Source organism: Clarias gariepinus, chromosome 3 (assembly GCF_024256425.1).
Source record: "Clarias gariepinus isolate MV-2021 ecotype Netherlands chromosome 3, CGAR_prim_01v2, whole genome shotgun sequence".
Classification (NCBI taxonomy): domain Eukaryota; kingdom Metazoa; phylum Chordata; class Actinopteri; order Siluriformes; family Clariidae; genus Clarias; species Clarias gariepinus.
In genome coordinates, this window is record NC_071102.1 from 15,027,393 (window position 1) to 15,046,599 (window position 19,207).

General features: G+C 37.4%; 1 protein-coding gene across 1 annotated transcript; it reads right to left on the minus strand.

Moving 5' to 3' along the window:
• chrm4a (cholinergic receptor, muscarinic 4a) lies at window positions 1–18,383 on the minus strand. The gene is made up of 2 exons (XM_053492698.1): window positions 18,116–18,383; window positions 1–2,465 (listed from the first exon to the last, which is right to left on the minus strand). The coding sequence occupies exons 1-2, from the start codon at window positions 18,168–18,170 to the stop codon at window positions 982–984; spliced, it is 1,539 nt and encodes a 512-aa protein (XP_053348673.1). The 5' UTR covers window positions 18,171–18,383; the 3' UTR covers window positions 1–981.
• Between the last annotated feature and the right edge of the window lie 824 nt (window positions 18,384–19,207).

The following is a 19,207-nucleotide window of genomic DNA, read 5'->3' on the forward strand; positions in this document are numbered from 1 at the left end:
CAATGCGGAAGGTCATGTGGGCAGATGAGGGAAATAGATTTCTCTTTTTCCAGGATAAAACAGCGAAGCCCATTATACAAAACATACATAGCCACACTGTAGGTGTTCTGATCTGGGGTTGTTTCTGTTGGCCAGGTCTTCACTCAGCTACATTGTGGTGGCAATAAAATGGAGTCAGCGGACGACCTGAATTATCACATCTACAGTTTTTTTTTCTTACCCGATGACACAGCCATATTCCAGGACTCAATCATTTTTACCTATGAATTGGCCCCAACATCTCTTGCTCTAGTCAAAACAAATAGCAGTCAATTGAAATATTAGAATGTGTACCAGGCAGTGCATATGAACAGTTCTTTACCAGAACAGGTTGAGTTCTAATCTGGCAAAAGCTTTTCTCACTGCATTTTATCAATATTCCTCAGCATTACATTGTCTTTGTCAAACAAAAAAGGTGTCCTCCTTACTTGTATTTAGCATAAAAGGACACACTGTAAACACTTTTAATAAAAGTTATATCATTGTTCTATTCATATACTTGCCAAAAAATTTGCAAAAAAAACTTATATTTTTAATATGCTTGTTCTGGATTATCTTTCCGCACCAATGAACATTATACAATTTTTGTTTGTTTGTTCTGTCACTCAACTAATGCAAATCGTATAATTAGTTTACAGACTTGGCAGTGCATATAAGCAGAGCAACATTATATACAAATATATTTACCAGCAGCAGATGAGATCCCCTGATCAAATGTTCATACAATCCAGTGTACAGTCTGCAGAACGCACAATCAGCCTTTCATCTTCCTTTGTTTATTCTTTTTTTCCAGATCGAATCTGCACAATGCATTAAGAATCAAAGCCTCATACGAGATACTACATTATACGTACATTCCAGATTCCTGTGTATCAGAGAAGGTGGGCTAGAATACTGGAGAGAACCCAATTATCCTTTGGAATCCACTGGTGTAGATCCAGTTCACCTAGTTCCAATGTTTTTGTACTGGCACATGAGAAGGTTCTTGAAGGTCTTTTTAAAGGTAGCATTGCACAACGCATAACAGGCTGGGTTTATGGTGCTGTTGACATAGCAAAGCCAATAGCCAATGGCCCACACTGTGTCTGGCACACAGGACTGACAGAAGGTGCTGATGAGGACCATCACATTATATGGCGTCCATGTAATGATGAAAGCTAAAAGGATGGCAAAGATTGTCTTTGTAACTTTCTTTTCACGAGCTGCCATCTGTCTTTTCCTTTTCACCTGGCTGCGAGCAATACTGGCGAACTTGCGAACGACAGTGCGTGGCCGGTTGATTGGGATGGAGCGGCCCTCTGTGCCACTTTCTGGGGGAATTATCTCAATAGCAGTAATGCACTCATCTCCTGCCTGTTTGGTGACAATCTTTATCTTGGACCATTTAGAGGCTGGGTTGAGTTTGGAAATAGGGGCAGGACCAGATGTCAGGCCTTTTTGTGATGTGCTCTCATTGTTGACACTTTCCTTTGGTTCTTTGGGTGCAATGCTAGCTGTGCTAGAATCATTTGAGCTCTCCTTCTCTTCATGTTGCATGTTACCATCAGCTTTACTGGTGACCATGGCCTCATCTAACTGTCCATTTTTCATAGTTTCAGCTGTACTGCATGTATCCAGGCTGGGCTTGGAAGGAGACTTATTATTGTTGTTCTGCCGTAGTATGTGGCTCTTCAGCAGTCCAGCAGACCTCAGTCCTTTCTTCTCCTTCTTAGCTTCCGGCTTTGGCTTTGACACACGGCTGCGGCTAGCCAAGGAGATGTGGATGTACAGCACTGTCATTATGACCACTGGGAGATAAAATGCAGCAATTGCTGTGCCAAACGTGACCACAGGGTTAGAGAGAAACTGGATGTAGCATGCTCCTGGTTCCACAGTGCGTTCCCCTACAATAAACTGCCAGAAGAGAATAGCAGGAGCCCATAGGATAAAGGAGAGGATCCAGGCCGAGGCGATCATCAGACCGGCCATCTTGGTTGTACGACGTGTTGGGTAAGTTAGCGGTTTGGTTACACAAAAATAGCGATCAAAGCTAATGATTAGTAGATTCATGACCGACGCATTGCTGACAACGTAGTCTAGAGCCAACCAAAGGTCACACACCACCGGGCCGAGCGGCCAGTAGCCTTTCAGGATATATACAGTGTAGAGATTCATTGAGAACACACCAATTATGAGGTCTGCACATGCCAAGCTGAACAAGAAGTAATTGTTGACAGTCTGCAGGTGCCGGTTGACTTTGATTGACAGCATTACCAGGATGTTACCCACCACTGTGACAAAGCTAATAGATCCTGTAACCAAGGCAATGAAGACCATCTCCACTGTCTTGTATGGGCTCCCAATGACCTCAGCAGCTGTACATGACCCATTGGTGCTGCTTTTATTACAACTGAGGTCATCATTATTGGACAAGTTACTAAGTGAACCTAAAACACAAAAAGAAAAAGAAACAAAAAATATTGTATTATTTATTTAAAATATAGAGGTCTAATTCACAGCCTATCACATCTTTCCTATATATCGTTATATAACAAATTATGCACTACATAAAAAGTAACAAGCATTTGCTATATATATATTTAATATATGATTTAAATCATAAATTAGTACAACAACAACAATAATAATCATAATCATGATCATAATAATCATCATTGCTCATTGTCTATACCGCTTTATCCTATACAAACTGTCGCGGGAGGGCCTGGAGCCTATCCCAGGAGACCTAGGGCACGAAGTGGGGTACACCCAATCCATTGCAAAAGAATAATAATAACAATAATAATAATGATAATAATAAACAGAGCAAATGCCATGTCAGTAAAGTACACAGTGATAAGAACGATGAAACAAGGAGCAGACAAAATGGTCCCCACCCAGACAGAATGGTCATGTGGAATTAAGCTACTTATAGACTTATAGGTCTTAAAAACCTCCACAAATGTTAATATTTGCTCATTTCTTCACCCATTACGATGAAGCAGAATCATCACTCCCTCAGTCGGGGTTGACATTCTATAACCTATTCCTTTTGAAACCTCACTGACTCCCGCAAGCCTCTTTAATCTTTTTAAATCACAGACACTTTGGTTTTTAAATGACCTTAATTTAAGCAATCTAAAGCAATCATAATCTAAGGGCTTCAAAATTGTCCATCCATCCATTGGGAGGTTGTGAGAGAACTGTGGGAGGACCCTGGAGCGCACAGAGGAAACCTACAGTACCAAGTACATGCAAACTCCATCTGTAGGGGACACTCAAACCCCAAGTTGGAGGTTCGCGGCAACAATGATAAGCCACTTCTTCCTTAAAACTTTTCTTTTTTAAGACATTATATATAGCAAAATAAAAAGTCTAATAAACACTAAACTTCAGAAATATCACTTCAAGTTGCAGATTGTAGGGTCCTATAAAATCGCCCTCTTGGAGATTTTGGATATTTATTGGCATAACAGAGTAATCTCGTCATTAATCAGTCCTATTTTGAAAAGAAACGGTCAATCAATCTGGCTTCACTAAGGATGGTATTCCTATGTACATGATACATGCATATTTATGAAACAATCATAGTCAGGTGTGTGTGATATAAAAAAAAAAATTCTTTGTTTACTGGGCAATTGAATCAGAATGTTTGTGATTAATTATAACATCTATTTCCTTTACAAAACCTGATATTCCAGTCACTAGACATTTTTAACCTAGCCCCTCTGAAATACTCATCTGCCTTGTTAATACAGATCTATCATCGTTTATCATAGTCACTCCCTACAGCTGTACAGTATAATGCAAGGATGGTGTGTACTTTAGACACATGAACCAAAACAGCTTATCCACGTAGAATTATTACTTCTCACTAATATAAAACTGAGTTCTCATGCTTAGGCAGTAGGGGCATAGAATTCAAATTCAAATTTTATTTGTCACATACACAGTCATACACAGTACGAAATGTAGTGAAATGCTTATATGACTGCCAGTGACCTTAAAAAGAGAATTAAAGCTTATAATAAGAAATAAATATGAATAAAAGAAATACGATAGAAAAATTCAATAGAAAAATTAAATTGAACTACGAAAAATAGAACTAAAAATAGAAATATGCTGTACATAAAAATAGAAATATACTATACAAATTGAAATATACTGTACTGTACAAAAACATTTAAGAAATTGAGAAATTGAAGTAGAAAACATACTGTTTATGTTGCAATTCCATTTTCCACATGCAACAGTGTAGAGGTTTTGGGATAATGCAAAGCAATTTTGGGTGCACTTCTTGCATATAGAATGATATGTACTGTAATGAGTGTACTACAGCTAAATGTAATTTTGAGAACACAAAGAATAGATCATGGGTAAAGGCACCAAGGTGTGTAAGATGGTCTCCATGTAATGAAAACCTTTTAAATCACTTTTAAACCTGCATCTCTGGTTGGTTCTGGTGGCATCTTCTGTACTTGCGAATTGCACAAACGTATTAACAAAGTCTGGGTCCTCCTAATGAACCATGCCCTTGAGAACTAATTTATGGACACCCATTAGTAAACCTTTAATAGTCCCAGGTGTTCAGACAATGCTATCATGTGTGCCTTTAAAGTAAACCTGAAGAATACTCCTGTACAAGCTGACTTTGTATGCAACTGACACACGAATGGAGCATGTACCATTGTCGGATTGTTTCTGTGAAGACTCTTGGTTTCAAAGTAAATGGTTTGCTGTGTGACAATGACCTTGTCATCTGAGACTGCAGGTCAAGGTTAATGGTTTGGAGGGCCCAAGAATAACAATATTGAAACTCTGACTACCTTGAAACAACCGTATTGATAGACACAATGTGTACAGTAAATCTGTCTACCTCCAGAACAGAAACTTGCACATAATTCAAGCCTCTGCCTTTAAACAGTCACCTGTTTTCTACGTGTGTCCACGCATAAAATATGTGATATTTGTGGGATATACCTGTATGTGATATTTGTCTGGCTCATCACCTTTTTTTTGTGACTGGCCACACGACAGGAACAGACCCAGGCAGGCGTTGAAGGAACTATGAAATTACTAGCCCACACTTTGGTATATGTCAGATCTATGCCAAAGGGCTTCCCACTGTTTTTTTTATTTTTTTTATTTCACAGCATGGACACAACTAGCTGTGCATGTTCGATGCTTTTTGTTTCGTTTGTTTGTTTTAATGATTTCTTAATTTCCATGTAATTTTGAAAGCAACACAGCCAAACATCACAGATCAGAATACTGTTTATGGATGCTGCTTCTATAAAAGGAACCACATTTTAGTGAGTAGACTAAAACACACTTAGAGCCAGTTTGTGTTGGTCTTGCATTTTCAACAGTGCACTGTAAGCAACTATGCAATTTTAGATACCTTGCTGGAATGACTCTTACTCTGAAAATGGGGTTGCATTCTGATCTGATTTTGTATAATCCATTTATTTTGATGTTCAATTATGTCACATATGCATTACAGTTAATTGAAGTTAAGGCCATTCTAAAGGGCCAAGCTGGGTGGTTGAAACTCACCTTTACAGGAATAATGGCACTCTGTGGCCATCACTGTGGCCAGTTTGTGGTAACATGACCATATCCAAGATATCTACCTTGTTGAAAATTCCATTTCAATTCAATTCAGTTTTAAAATCCAAATTCCAGAAAAAGTTGGGACGATTTTTAAACTTGCATAAAATGAAACCGAAAAGACTTCCAAACCACATGAGACAATATATTATTCACAATAGAGCATAGATGACATAACAAATGTTTATACAGAAAAGAAATAACTTTTATCCACCAAATAAGCTCATTTCAAATTTGATGCCTGCTACATGTCTTAGACTATTTGGGACGGAGCAACAAAGGGCTAAAAATGCAAGAACTTTTGAAAAGATTCAGCCCTGTTAATTGCCATCAGTTCTGTAACAAGATTAACTATAAATGGGGTGCCTTAAAGAGGCAGAGTCTCTTAGAAGTAAATATGGGCAGGGGCACTTATGTGAAATCTGTGAAAGAGTGCATACGGTAAAACGATTGTGGAGTACTTTAAAAACAACATCCGTCAAGATCTACAGTGCAGAACATCATCAAAAGATTTAAAGAAACTGGAGATTACTTTGTGTGTACGGAACAAGGCTGAAGACCTTTGTTGGATGCCCGTGATCTTCGGGGCCTCAGACGACACTGAGTGATGACTGAGTGATGAGTCATCGCCATGATTGTGTCATCATCTAAATGGGCCCAGGAGTACTTCCAGAAACCACTGTCGGTAACATCTGCAACAATCTGCCGTGACATCTGACCTGAACTAAAGCTCTATGCAAAATGGAAGCCATATGTGAACATGATCCACGACAACGCCGTCTTGTCCTTGTGGGCCAAGGCTCATTTAAAATGAACTGATTTAAAGTGGAAAAGGGTTCTATGGTTAGAGGAGACCAAATTTGACATTCTTGTTGAAAATAACGGTGCCGTGTCCTCCAGGCTAGAGAGGAGGGAGACTTCCCAGTGCATTATCAGCATTTAGTTCAAAAGCCAGCTTCTCTGATGGTATGGTGGTGCATAAGTGCATACAGTATGGGCAGCTTGCTTGTTTTGCAAGACACTATGAATGCTAAAAGGTATATAACGTTTTTATAGTAGCATATGCTCCAGGGAAGGCCTTGTGTATTTCAGCAAGACAATGCAAAACCACATACAGCAGCTATTACAGCTGCATGGCTTCGTAGTAAAAGAGTCCAGGTGCTGAATTGGCCTGCCAGCAATCCAGACCTTTCACCTATAGAGAACATTTGGCAACCTGGAACGCAGCTTGAAGCTTACGTATCTTAGGCAGTATGGGACCAAATTTCAACATCAAAACCCCAGAAACCCATAACATTAATGCCCAGACGTCTTTAAACTGTTTTGAAAAGAAGAGGAGATGCTACACCATGGTAAACATGCACTCGTCCCAACTTTTTAAAAAGCTGTAATAATATTGTCAAATTTCTAATTTTACAATAAAATTTTATTGTATGTAATATATTCTATGGTAAATAAAATGTTGGCTCATGTGATTTGAAATTCTTAAGTTTTCATTTTATTAAAATAATAATAAATAAAAAAATCCTACTTTTCCGGAATTCGGGTTGCATTTACAGAATTTACCACTTTTAACAATGCTCATTGTCTCAAAGCAGCTTTATTCTATATCTAAAATAAAAAAAAAAATGGGAAAATGAGTTTGAAATGATGTATAAATTATAATTATTAGGGGAACAAACTCCCTGAGATGGCAAAAGGAAGAAACACGTGAGAAACCAGACTTAACAGGGAACCCATGCATTTCAAAGTTGGTACCCTGTTGACTGTTCTAATCTTTGGAGAGACTTTCCACTAGATTTTTGGAATGTGGCTGGGAAAATTCTGTTCATTTAGCCATAAGAGCATGAGTGACCTTGGGTACTGATGTGTGTGTGGTCAGGACTGATGGAATAAGTGGAGTTACATGGAAAAGAGTATGTAGGTTTAGATGGATGCTTATGAGAGTAAGTCTATTGGTATGTATGCATGTGATAGAATAGAGAAAGCTATACAGTAATACAGTACAGTGAGTAAGAGAGGCTAATTATTGGTGTTTAGACAGTGAGTGCTCTGCCTAATTGTAAGCTTCCTCTTAACCTCTCCTCCCCAATCTCTCATCTTCTTATTTTTATAATTTATTTTCATTCTGTGCTTGTGATGATGTGTAAGGTTTTTTAGTTTGATGTGATTGTTGTGCAAATTTGTCTACATAGAGAAAACTTAAGTGTTCTGTAGAAGAAAAACTGTAGAACAAGTTTAAAATAGATACCAAACATACAGTGCACTGCAAAAGTATGCCTTACACAAGTATGCCTTATGCATTATTATGCCTTATTTTTTCCACATTTATAGTTTTTTAAAAATCTGGAAGTGACAGTCATTGTTTGATTACAAAACAAAATACCCCACATTTCGGAGATATGTGGGGTATACACATTTAGTGATATTCCACTGATGACTATTATGTCCATTAGGGGTGATTCTAGGATTGTGATTCAGGTCTTTCCTTTATGTGGCAATCAATCTGTATAACTCCTCCCAATTCTGTAGGGAGGAGAATTAAAATAATCGTCACAGCCTAGAAACAATAGGTGCCTTACCGCTGCAATTTGTATGCCTAGGTTTTTCAACATGATGTGCAATATCAATTAACAATAATAAGTAGCAATATCATGTGCAATATCGATTAACAATATCATGTGTAATATCGATTAACAATATCATGTGTAATATCAATTAACAATAACATGTGTAATATTACTCTGCATTGTTGCTATTAATATTCCAGATCTGTTTTTTGCTACTCTTATTGGTATTGGATGCTGCATTCTACTTTTGCATCTTATGTCTAGTTTTAGGATATATATATATATTTTTTTTACTTTTTGCTTCGGTTTTCTGGTACAAGAATTTCCTTATCTTAACTAGCCTATCCCAGGAGACTTAGTGCACAAGGCAGGGTACACCCTGGACAGGGTGCCAATCCATCGCAGGGTGCACACACATGCACACACTCACACACCCATTCACACACTATGGGCAATTTGGGAACATTCATTAACCTTACCTACATGTCTTTTGGAATGTGAGAGGAAACCGGAGAACCCGGAGGAAACCCACCAAGCATGGGGAGAACATGCAAACTTCATGCACACAGAGCCGGGAATCAAACCTGGACCCTGGAGGTGCAAGGCAACAGTGCTAACCAGTAAGGATAAATGATTATGTATGCCCATTGCCCATATTTACACATACTTAATTTACACTATTTTGTCTACTGAATAGTAGACAAAATAGTGCAAATTGGGATGTGCAACTAAGTGACTAGCAATTTAAAATAACAGCAGTGCAGAATATGCTGCTTGCAAAAATATTCAATCATTTTATTGTTGTTTAATGCTTTGTATAATAATAATAATAATAATAATAATAATAATGATGCTTTAATCACAGATTTCTATATCATAAGAAACATCTAGCAATTAACCAATAAAGTCCACCAGCACTGTGAAAGCTGATTAACATCAACTTATAACCAATCTTTAGCATTATATCACTAGCTCACATTTTTATTTACTTGTGCTTTTAATCTGTATGCAACAAAATTAAACATGTAATTTGACTCCTATACATCTGCCACCTGAACCAGAGCAGAGTAAGAGTAGAACCTAGCAATGAACAATTCAATGCCAACTTCTTGTTCTCTATTTCTTCCCACCAGTGCGCAAACTAATTTTACAAAACTATGCACCACCTACTGAGTGTAACATCACGCCAACAAGGATACTATTAGTTAAACCATTAGCTAAACCTGTAATGGTTGGTCGTGTCTCTAAGCAGATTCAACCGCAATGGTAGAGCACTAAAATTATTTTATTATCATGGTCTTTAGGGTTGCTAAGATTAAATTTAGGGAAAAAAAAGGTATAAAATTGGTTATGATGTCCATTACAAAAAAAGGGTAAAACATGACACAACTAGGAGTTCTGCCTACAGCAAGTGGTCCACCAAAAGTCTGTGTGGAGAATAAGGAGGACAGAGAAGCAATGAAGAGTCCAAGGGTAACTCTGATGGAGCTGGAGAGATCCACAGTGTTGATGGAAGAAGCTGTTCATAGAACAGTCACAGCCTAGGCACCCTACTGAGGCTGGCTTTTTTGGAATGGGGTAATAAGAAATCCATTTTAAAAATAAGCATCCAAAAATGTGTCAAAAGGTTGTCTGGTTTGAACAGAATAAAATTCAATATTCTGGCACAACAACGTTTGGCTGAAACCTAACAACAATCTTCATCTTGGGAACTGCATTATATAGTTTTTTTCCAATGTGTGGCAATGATTTAGTTTTTTTTTTTTTTTTTTTTTTCAAATTAAATGACCATGTTTCTTGTTGCTGGATGGTAATATTATACTTCAGCAGTAAGACAACCATTTAATGATTAACAGATGGCTTCAGTCCTTTCTCTCCTCCTATTCTGATTATATCAGGACATTTGTCGTTATCTGTTGACAAGAGAGGAAATGTGCCTTGGTAGAAGAGCAAGGATATATGGATCCAATTAACAACAAATGTTCATATTTCATTGTCAGATTTATAAAAAATGAACAATCGAAACACTCAGGGGATCGAGCTGGATGCAACAAAAATGTTGATCTGTAGAACATTTTCATGTTAGAGAGCTGTAGGAGTAGTAATGGCACAAAGTTGTTGTTCTTTGTTAGCAAAAATCTTTATCTAGATAATCTCATCATAGAAATAACATCAGAATAAATAACGTTGATGATTATTATTGAAATAGGATTCCAGTAATGTGGAACATCATTTAATCTTTGGGGGAAGAAAAATGTAATTAACAGACAGACTTTTTCTCCTGCTGCAGTAGACCTTTAGTATTTTCCAGGGTCTTACCATGATATCCCTAAGCTAAGAATGTAGCTTCCTAACTGTACTTGACTGAATTGTGAGTAAACAATATAAGGAATGCTACAGTATAATTTAATGTCTTAAGTGGTTAAAAATTTAATCATAATGATTACACTATTTATTTCATAGGGAATTATGCACAAAAATGCAAACAAAACACACACACACACACACACACACACACACACACACACACACACACACACACACACACACACATACACACACACGGAAGTACTATATCTCTATGCGTTTAAGCGTATAGATATGGTCAATATGATCTGTTGAAGTTCAAACCGAGCATCAGAACAGTTTCGTCTGGTGGTGGTGGTGTGGTACTGTGGGGGATATTTTCTTAGCACACATTAGTACCAAATAAGTTTTATTAGTACCCTTAGTACCAAATAAGTTTAATTTAAATGCCACAGTCTACCCGAGTATTGCTGCTGTCCATGTCCATCCTTTTATGACCACAGAAAGTGGTCACTGCCAACAACATTTGCATGATGCCTAGATTTAAAGACATTGTGATCATTCTGCCATCCGGGTTCGAGGACTTTATACTGGCTCTATATAATATATATACTACAATATACTACAACGACAAAAGTGCTATACAAATAAAATTGAATTTAATTGAATTTAATTAAAGTGTACAGTGGGCACTGTTCATGATGGGTGCATAATTGCAGTTCATACCCTGACAGACCCATCAGTCTGGAATAGGGAATATGGTCTCTGGTCTCTGGTCTCATCAGACCACGTCAACCTTATTCATTGCTTCAAACTTTAATATTTATGTTCCCTAGCAAATTAAATCCTTTTTAATTTGTCTCATTAAAGTGGTCCATCTTAGGACACCCAGCTGTTTATTTCCAATCCTATGAGTTTTCCCTTACATTCTAATTCACTATTTTTGTGAAGCTGATTGTTCACCACAATTCCAGATTCTACTAATGAGATGGACAGTTCCTAACCGAATTTCAATAATTTTCATTGCTACACAACATATAGTCTTTAAAACCTGGTTTTGTGTTGTTGCTAAATGCAGTGGTTAGTACAAAATAGGTTCAGGGAATGACATCCCAGGACTGGGTGTCTAAGGCTACTTGATGTGAGTGGGAAGCAAAGACTAGCCCATCTGTCCATTGACAAAAACTGAACTACTGTTGAACAAATTGTTGAGCTGATTGGTTAAATTGATCAAATTTTGAGCATGAGAACTGTGAATTCTGGTCTACTAACAGTTAATCCTTAATGAATGGAAATACCTGTACAGATGATTTACCTCAGGATGCAAACCACTTGTACTGTAACACTCAGAAACAAAGTTCAGATAAGACTTTATTAACAAACAAGCAAGCAAGCAGACAAACATGCCAAAGCAACAAGCATGCCTAGTTCTTATACATGTTTAACTTGTACAATGGGAAGAAATTAGTATGAAGAAGAAAGGAAAAATCTTTTGTTCCAAAGCATACATCATGTCATCCAGAAAATATTGTGCCAATGGAGTACTGACATATAATAATAACATATGATGTTATTATGACATATAATAACTCAGTTTTATATATATAAATATAAAGCTATATATATATATGCACTTTTTTACTGAATGTTCACTGAATGTTTTCTGTAGTAGGTTTGAAACTATTGTCAGATGGTCATATTTGGAGGGACAAAGATTGATTAACTGTAAGAAAATTCTTCAATGAAATTTAAAAGGGTTAATGAGAAATTATACTTTTCATATTTTATTACATATATCTGCTAGCTTGGTGCCAGGGCTGTTGTAAGATCATGTCCTATATACAGGAGTGACAAAGTTAATCACAAGGATGTTCTTAATTTAGGATTGCATTATTCTCTCTCTTTTCTCCTCCTTCTATTGTTTTTAACTGATCTTCATCTTTGTCTTTCAGCTGTTCCCTTTCAGGTGTCGCCACAGCCAATCATCTGCCTCCATCTAACCCTATCCTCTGCATCCTCTTCTCTTACACCAACTAACTTCATGTCCTCTCTCACTGCATCCATAAATCTCCTCTTTGGTCTTCCTCTAGACCTTCTGCCTGGCAGATCCAACCTCAGCATCCTTCTACCGATATATTCACAATCTCTCCTCTGAACATGTTTAAACCACCTCAATCTGGCCTCTCTGACTTTATCTCCAAAACATCTAACGTGGGTTGTCGCTCTGATGAACTCATTCTTGATCCTATCTATCCCTGTCACTCCCAAAGAGAACCTCAACATCTTCAGCTCTGCTATCTCCAACTCTGCCTCCTGTCTTTTCTTCAGCGCCACTGTCTCTAAGCCGTAGAGCATTGCTGGTCTCACCACCTTACCTTTCAGTTTAGTTTTTAACTGATATAATATCAAAATACAATATTAACAATTTAGCCTATAAATAACATTTTGCTGATTAATAGCCAGAAAGATATTAGTAATCTTAGAAATTAGGAGCAGCACTTCTGCTTTTGTATGAACTGAAAGGCATTTTCTCTATGAGTACAAATTTCCCCTTGTATTACTTAGTAAAACATAAAAAAAAATTTTTTATGTTGCATAACATTGATCATTTCTTTTCAGTGAACATAAGCCTGTAGATGTGTAATGGTTAAGTTGTATTGTTCTTTAGATATGGTGTGTGAGTTTGACCTCAGCACTTTTGTGAACAATAATTAAAATGTATGAAGTGTCACGGTTCTTTTAGCTAAACCATACTTTCAATAACCCTTAATCTTAATAAAATATTAAGGATTATGGAAATAAGGAGATTAAGATCACCTTGTTGGCGTGTGATCTACATCTTACTAAACTACTGTGAGTCACCCTGACAACCCCGTAATACAGTGTCAGGTGTGTCAGTTTGGAATTGCGTTAAATTTCATAAACCAAATGTCATACACCAGCTTAGTTACATCAAGTGTCAGAATGTCCCAACTACAGACAGAAAACAAATCCAATAACAGACTAAAACTGACAAAGAATCAAGGTAATAGTCGCCCAATATTTTGTAGGATTTTCTTTTGCTTGAATTACGTGTTCGCCATGACATTGTTTCAACCTTGGGCAACGTCATGACATTCATTTCTGTTAAGAGTTGCATTCATCCACAGTATGTCCAATGACTTTTAATGGTGACCAATTCGTATATGATAAACTGTTCATTCAGTACATTCAGGTAGTCATCTGACCTTATTTTTTTTGGCCCCTACACCAGATCTATTAAAGGAAGCCCAGATCTAAGACTGTCTCCAGAGCCTTCTACAGTGGGCACTGTATCACTATCTGGACCAATGAAATCAAGTCAGTTTCAGTTTAGTCACAAGTCACCAGAAAATACCCATCTGCATTAGCAAGTCCAAGACAATCTTTAAGGTCAAATGACCACATGACCTTATTCCATTATTTCAAAGTCCAATCTTTATGCTTCCTAGCAATTTGAAGGATTTTTTATTTTTAATTAGATTCACTAACAAGTGGTTTTAGTATGGCCACATAGCAGTCTATCCCCATACTGTATTCTGTCACACATTGTAAGCATGAAAATAAACATACTTTTATTATTTAACATGCTTGTGCAGTGATTACTGATTATATTGATGGACATTCATAATTTTTCCAACCACATTCGATCTCTGAACATTTCACCACTATTCTTTCTGCCTTTGATAATGTGATGTAACCCAGTTACAGTAGGGCGTCAGCAAACTTCTTCATTGTTTTTCATTGTTTGATGAAGGTGAATAACTTGACTCTTATAAAACAACATGACATCTTTTTCATGGCTACATGACCAGTCTTCTGACTTAGGAAATGAAAAGCTACTTACTGCATCAGTTACAGTTAAAAGATTTTTTGCCTGCTAAAACATATTAATCACTGAACTAAATATCCAGTTAATGCCTCTTAAATATTTGCTTATTTAAATTCCTCATGATATTTAAATAATTTGGATATTAACATCATCAGCATGGCTCATGATGATACTATTGTAAAAAATCTGAAATATAATGGTCAGTCCATTTGATTTTCTTGATCCAATGTTTAATTTTACCTATATCCCATAACATGGAATGCGTTAAACCAAGCCACATAACTAATACATACAGTACGACAGCACATGATAGGGCAATCTGTAGTGATGTATTATAAAACCAAATGTATTATAAAACCAAGCAATTATATAATTAAATCACCATGGATACAAACCCTAAAATGCTTGTATTGGTAGGCTTCTGCAAATCACTCCTTGTTAGAAAGAATTAATGACAAGTAAGTGTAGGTCTGGATTGTAGGGTCTATTGTGTGCTTACTGTACTATGACTTTTAATTCATTCCTCTGAGGTAACCAAGAATACAAAGGAATTGAAGAATTGGTGGGATGAAGAAGGCATGTAGAATTAGCGGTGGTGAAGTTCTGTGATTAAAAGAAGTCTTTAGGCTTTGTGGCCAGGATTGCAAAATAATTTTGGACACCCTACCAAAATTTCTTTTTTTCTGGGGGGTATCCAACTCCCACCCTCATTAGGGCACAACCACATTAAGGCTATTAACAGTCAGGGGGGCCTGAAGACTATCACATGGTTACTCCGAGCCATGTAATGCCAACCAACTGCGAGCTCACGCACTATTGTGGAGGCATAACACACTCAGACAACAGCGCTATCTGCTCCTTCCGCTTGCGTAAGCTCACAGACACCAATAATTCGCTGTAGAGCCGTGATTGATGTGAGAGCGCTGAGTGCCTCCCATCCCATCCCACCGAGAATGCTCGGTCAATCAGCACTTTCTAGGCCCCCGGCTGTGGGAGGCTACAGCATCATCCATTTGAACTTGTGATCTCCGGATGATAGGATGAGCTTATTACCGCTGCACCACTCAAGAGCACTTAATAACATTTTTGTCGTATTTAATCATATTAGGTCAAATGGCCCCGTCCTGAGGAGGGCAACAGAGGTTTATAGGAACAGGGGTAGATTCCTTCTAGGGAAAATGTCTACGCTAAATGTAACCAAATGTGTGCATGACTGATGAGTTTGGATGGACTGACATCCAATCCCGGAATATCCCACCTGTGTTTCCTGGATAGGCACCAGATCCACCATGGGCCTTGCCTGTATAAAGCAGTCTTCAAGTTTGCTAAGTATTTAAGCAAGAATAAGTTAAATCATGTTTATATACCTTGAAAATGTAGCCAAATCATTTTTTTGTCTACTCTAATTTTGATTAAATGACAAGTCCATATGTCCTTAGATACATTATTGGAAGAGCTCAAGTGTTTTATTTATAAAGAGTAAAAGGTGTGCCAGGAGCACCACAGTATCATGTGTTATCTTCTGCAACATTAAAGTTTACTTTCTCTGCTGAGACTCTCCTATTAATCTCCAGTTACCAGCTGGCAGTGCTTAGCAATCTGTTAGTGAACGCACACTCTTCTAAAGCAGCTCTTACCTAAGGCACTGAGGCAGAAATAATTAGAAACACCAAGATGAACATAGTCTTCACTGCATGTTGCCTTTGTTCGAAGCATTTCCCAAAGAAACAGGATGTTACCAGTTCACGAAAACCTGAAACAGCTGTGGTGTGTGTGTATGTGTGTGTGTGTGTCTTGATGCCCTGTTAACGTTATCATAAGTATAGTTTAAACTTTTCTGCTGATCCATGCACTAGTGACTATATTCCCTGCTTTATTTTTTTTTCTCTCTCTCACTCTCTCTCTTTAATAATTACTTCATATGATTGTTTATAAATTTTGGCTTGGCTATGTTCTTAACTCTTAAGTGGACTACACAGGGACTATTCACCTCACACCCGATATTCTGCTGATTGCCCTGAAAATTATAAATAAAAATATAAACTTTCCATAGGCTTCAAGGGTATTCATAATCAGTTTCACACACACACACACACACACACACACACACACACACACACACACACACACACACACACACACATCATATAACCTTAATATTTAGATTGATTTGTGTATGCGAGAAAAAGGTTTATTTAAAGTATAAAGATACAAACAAACTGAACAGTAAGAAATAGAGTATTTAATACACACACAAAAAATTAAACCTTTATCTGGTGGAGCCTTTCTTAATTTGACTTTCAGTCAAACGTCGAAAGTTAGAAGATTAGAGTCACACAATATTTTAAGTGTGTGTGTGTGTGTGTGTGTGTGTGTGTGTGTGTGTGTGTGTGTGTGTGCGCGCGTCTGTGTGTGTTTTAGAGAGGGAAAGAGAGAGAGAGAGAGAGAGAGAAAGTGGGAGAGAGAGAGCGGGAGAGAGAGAGACACTGAGACTGAGACGGAGACTTAGGCAGAGCAAGATACTAGAGCTTTGCATGGCAATGAGAGCAAAACCCATTTTCTCTACATATCTATGGCTCTCCCTGACAGCACTTGTCCTAGTTTAAACCCCTGATTTGCAAACAGTCAACAAGAAAGAAGGACGAAATGAAGGAATGAAGGAAAGAAAAAAAAAGCTGCACTTTCCAGATTTACTTATTCTACTCATCAAAAAGAAGAATTTTTTATCTCTTAGAAAGCGAATGCTTTACAGGAGATATTACTGCTGCAGTGCAAAATTTCCAATAAAAAAATTCTGTAATCTCGTCCGTCATACACCCCCTGCTTTAGAAAATGGATGAAGTGACTCTGTGTGAAGAACAGGTAATTATGAATGCAGATGAACAGAGAGAGAAAGAAAAAAAACAAGTGTTTGGAGGCTTGCTCTGACCAATGTATTGATGCAATCCTTTGCATGTACCATAGTGTGGAATAGAAATGGTAATTAATAACCAACTAGAACAGAGTGAGGTTATATTTTAATACCAGAAAAACCTTTTAAGAACAAATGCACACAGTCAAATGCAAAGATAGGACAAATGAAAATACTATGCAGCAATAAAATTTTTGTTTTTTTTTTCTTTAAGACTCCCTGAAAACGTCCCTCATTTATTGTAGTTGTAAAGCTACAGTTACATGAATACAAATTTCCTGAAAAGTAATTATATGATTTAATAGAGTAATTAAGATCCAAAGAGGAAGGATCTTTATCACGTTGGCGTCTAAAGAGGTTTTTGTAAGAATACCGAACCCAAACTCAATCTTAATACTGTCACTTTTTGAGATGTTTTATTGTATGGTTAAAATCCTTCTGAATCATCATTGTATAATATAATATAATATAATATAATATAATATAATATAATATAATATAATATAATATAATATTCTGATTCCTGTTTTATATTAAAAGTGTCAGTATGGTTTATATATCTTCATTATTAAAGCAAATTGATGGTCATTTCCAAAATAAAGGAAACTGGATTCCATCTTGAAATACAACAAACAATAATAAATTATTAAAATAAAAACGAAGCTAAACCTCTTAAAGACTGAAACCTAATAGAAACTTGAAAATAACACTCATTCGCATGGTTCATCTTCCAGTCTCTTACACACACACACACACACACACACACGCGCGCGTGTACATCTTTACATCACACCGATTAGTTCAGAGGTCTTTACCTACGAGCGCGCCCTCCGAAGCTTTTGTACTCACCGGTAAAGTTCCAGGGCGCGGGTCCGTCCGCTCCAGTGCTGTTAGTTACATTCATTTTGCATGATTATTAAGAATGCATATCAGGGCAAACGTATCAAAATCCAACTGGTTGCCTCTGGTGAGTTTCTCCTTCTCCTGTTGTTAGAGGTGCTCTCCTCATGTTCCGGCTACTCTGCTCTCCCTGTTACGCGCGCTGAGCGACTCGTGAGTACAGCAGCCATTTCCGCCCGAGTGCTAACGAAACTGAGCCCTATTTCACTGGACGTAGTTTTACCGACTCGCCAGATGTTAAGCGAGATCTCGATGTCTTTTCAAGGAATTTAACGCTGGTGAGAGTTAGTGATGTCATCCCATGCTGGCCAATCACCACAGAAGCCGTCAGTCGGCGCGACCCACAGTTTTCTGCACGCAGAGAGGAGAGAGCGCTTTGGTTCGAATGAAAGGCTGATAAAACACTTTTCCTCCCTGTACTGTATCACCAAAGAACATCTGAAGCGCATTCAATCCGATATAACTAGGGATGCCTTTTTAACTTATTGGTTCTATCAGGTATGAGATAGAATGTTAATAGATTATGACGCATCGAGCGTTTATTTATCATATGTTACTACTTTTGACCAATCTAGCTACAGTATAGAGACTTTGGCTGGAGCGCATGTGTGCAGCCCGTTTCAGCACCAGCATGGTTGGACAGCTCACATCACACAGCGCGCTGTAGCAGAAGCCCAGCGTCAGTTACTGTTCATGTTCGACTGGACAAAGTATCACTGATCAACGCTGCTGGTTTAAACTCTCATTTACCATCTACAGGCATCAACTTATTATAGGTTAGTCATAACTTGTTATAAATTGGCAAGCACAATAAATAACAACTGTTAGTAATGCAAGAGATGAAACAGAAGTGCTTGCTGTTGTAGGTGAGCAGTCAATGACCTAATAATTTTATAAAGAAAGAACAACACTTTTTGACTGTTTACATTTATGCTTAACAATCTTACTTACATTATCAGGGTTGTGTCCCTTTCTGCAGTTTGTTAGTGCAGATTTTAATATAAATTAAAATGATTAAACATTTAATAACATGTAATATAA

What these genes read in the sequence shown, in the direction of transcription:
- chrm4a (XM_053492698.1), bottom strand. Translation starts at nt 18,170, where the DNA reads ATGAATGTAACTAACAGCACTGGAGCGGACGGACCCGCGCCCTGGAAC. An exon ending in CGCGCCCTGGAACTTTACCG is followed by an intron (nt 2,466 to 18,115) that starts GTGAGTACAAAA and finishes TTTGTGTTTTAG; the next exon opens with GTTCACTTAGTAACTTGTCC.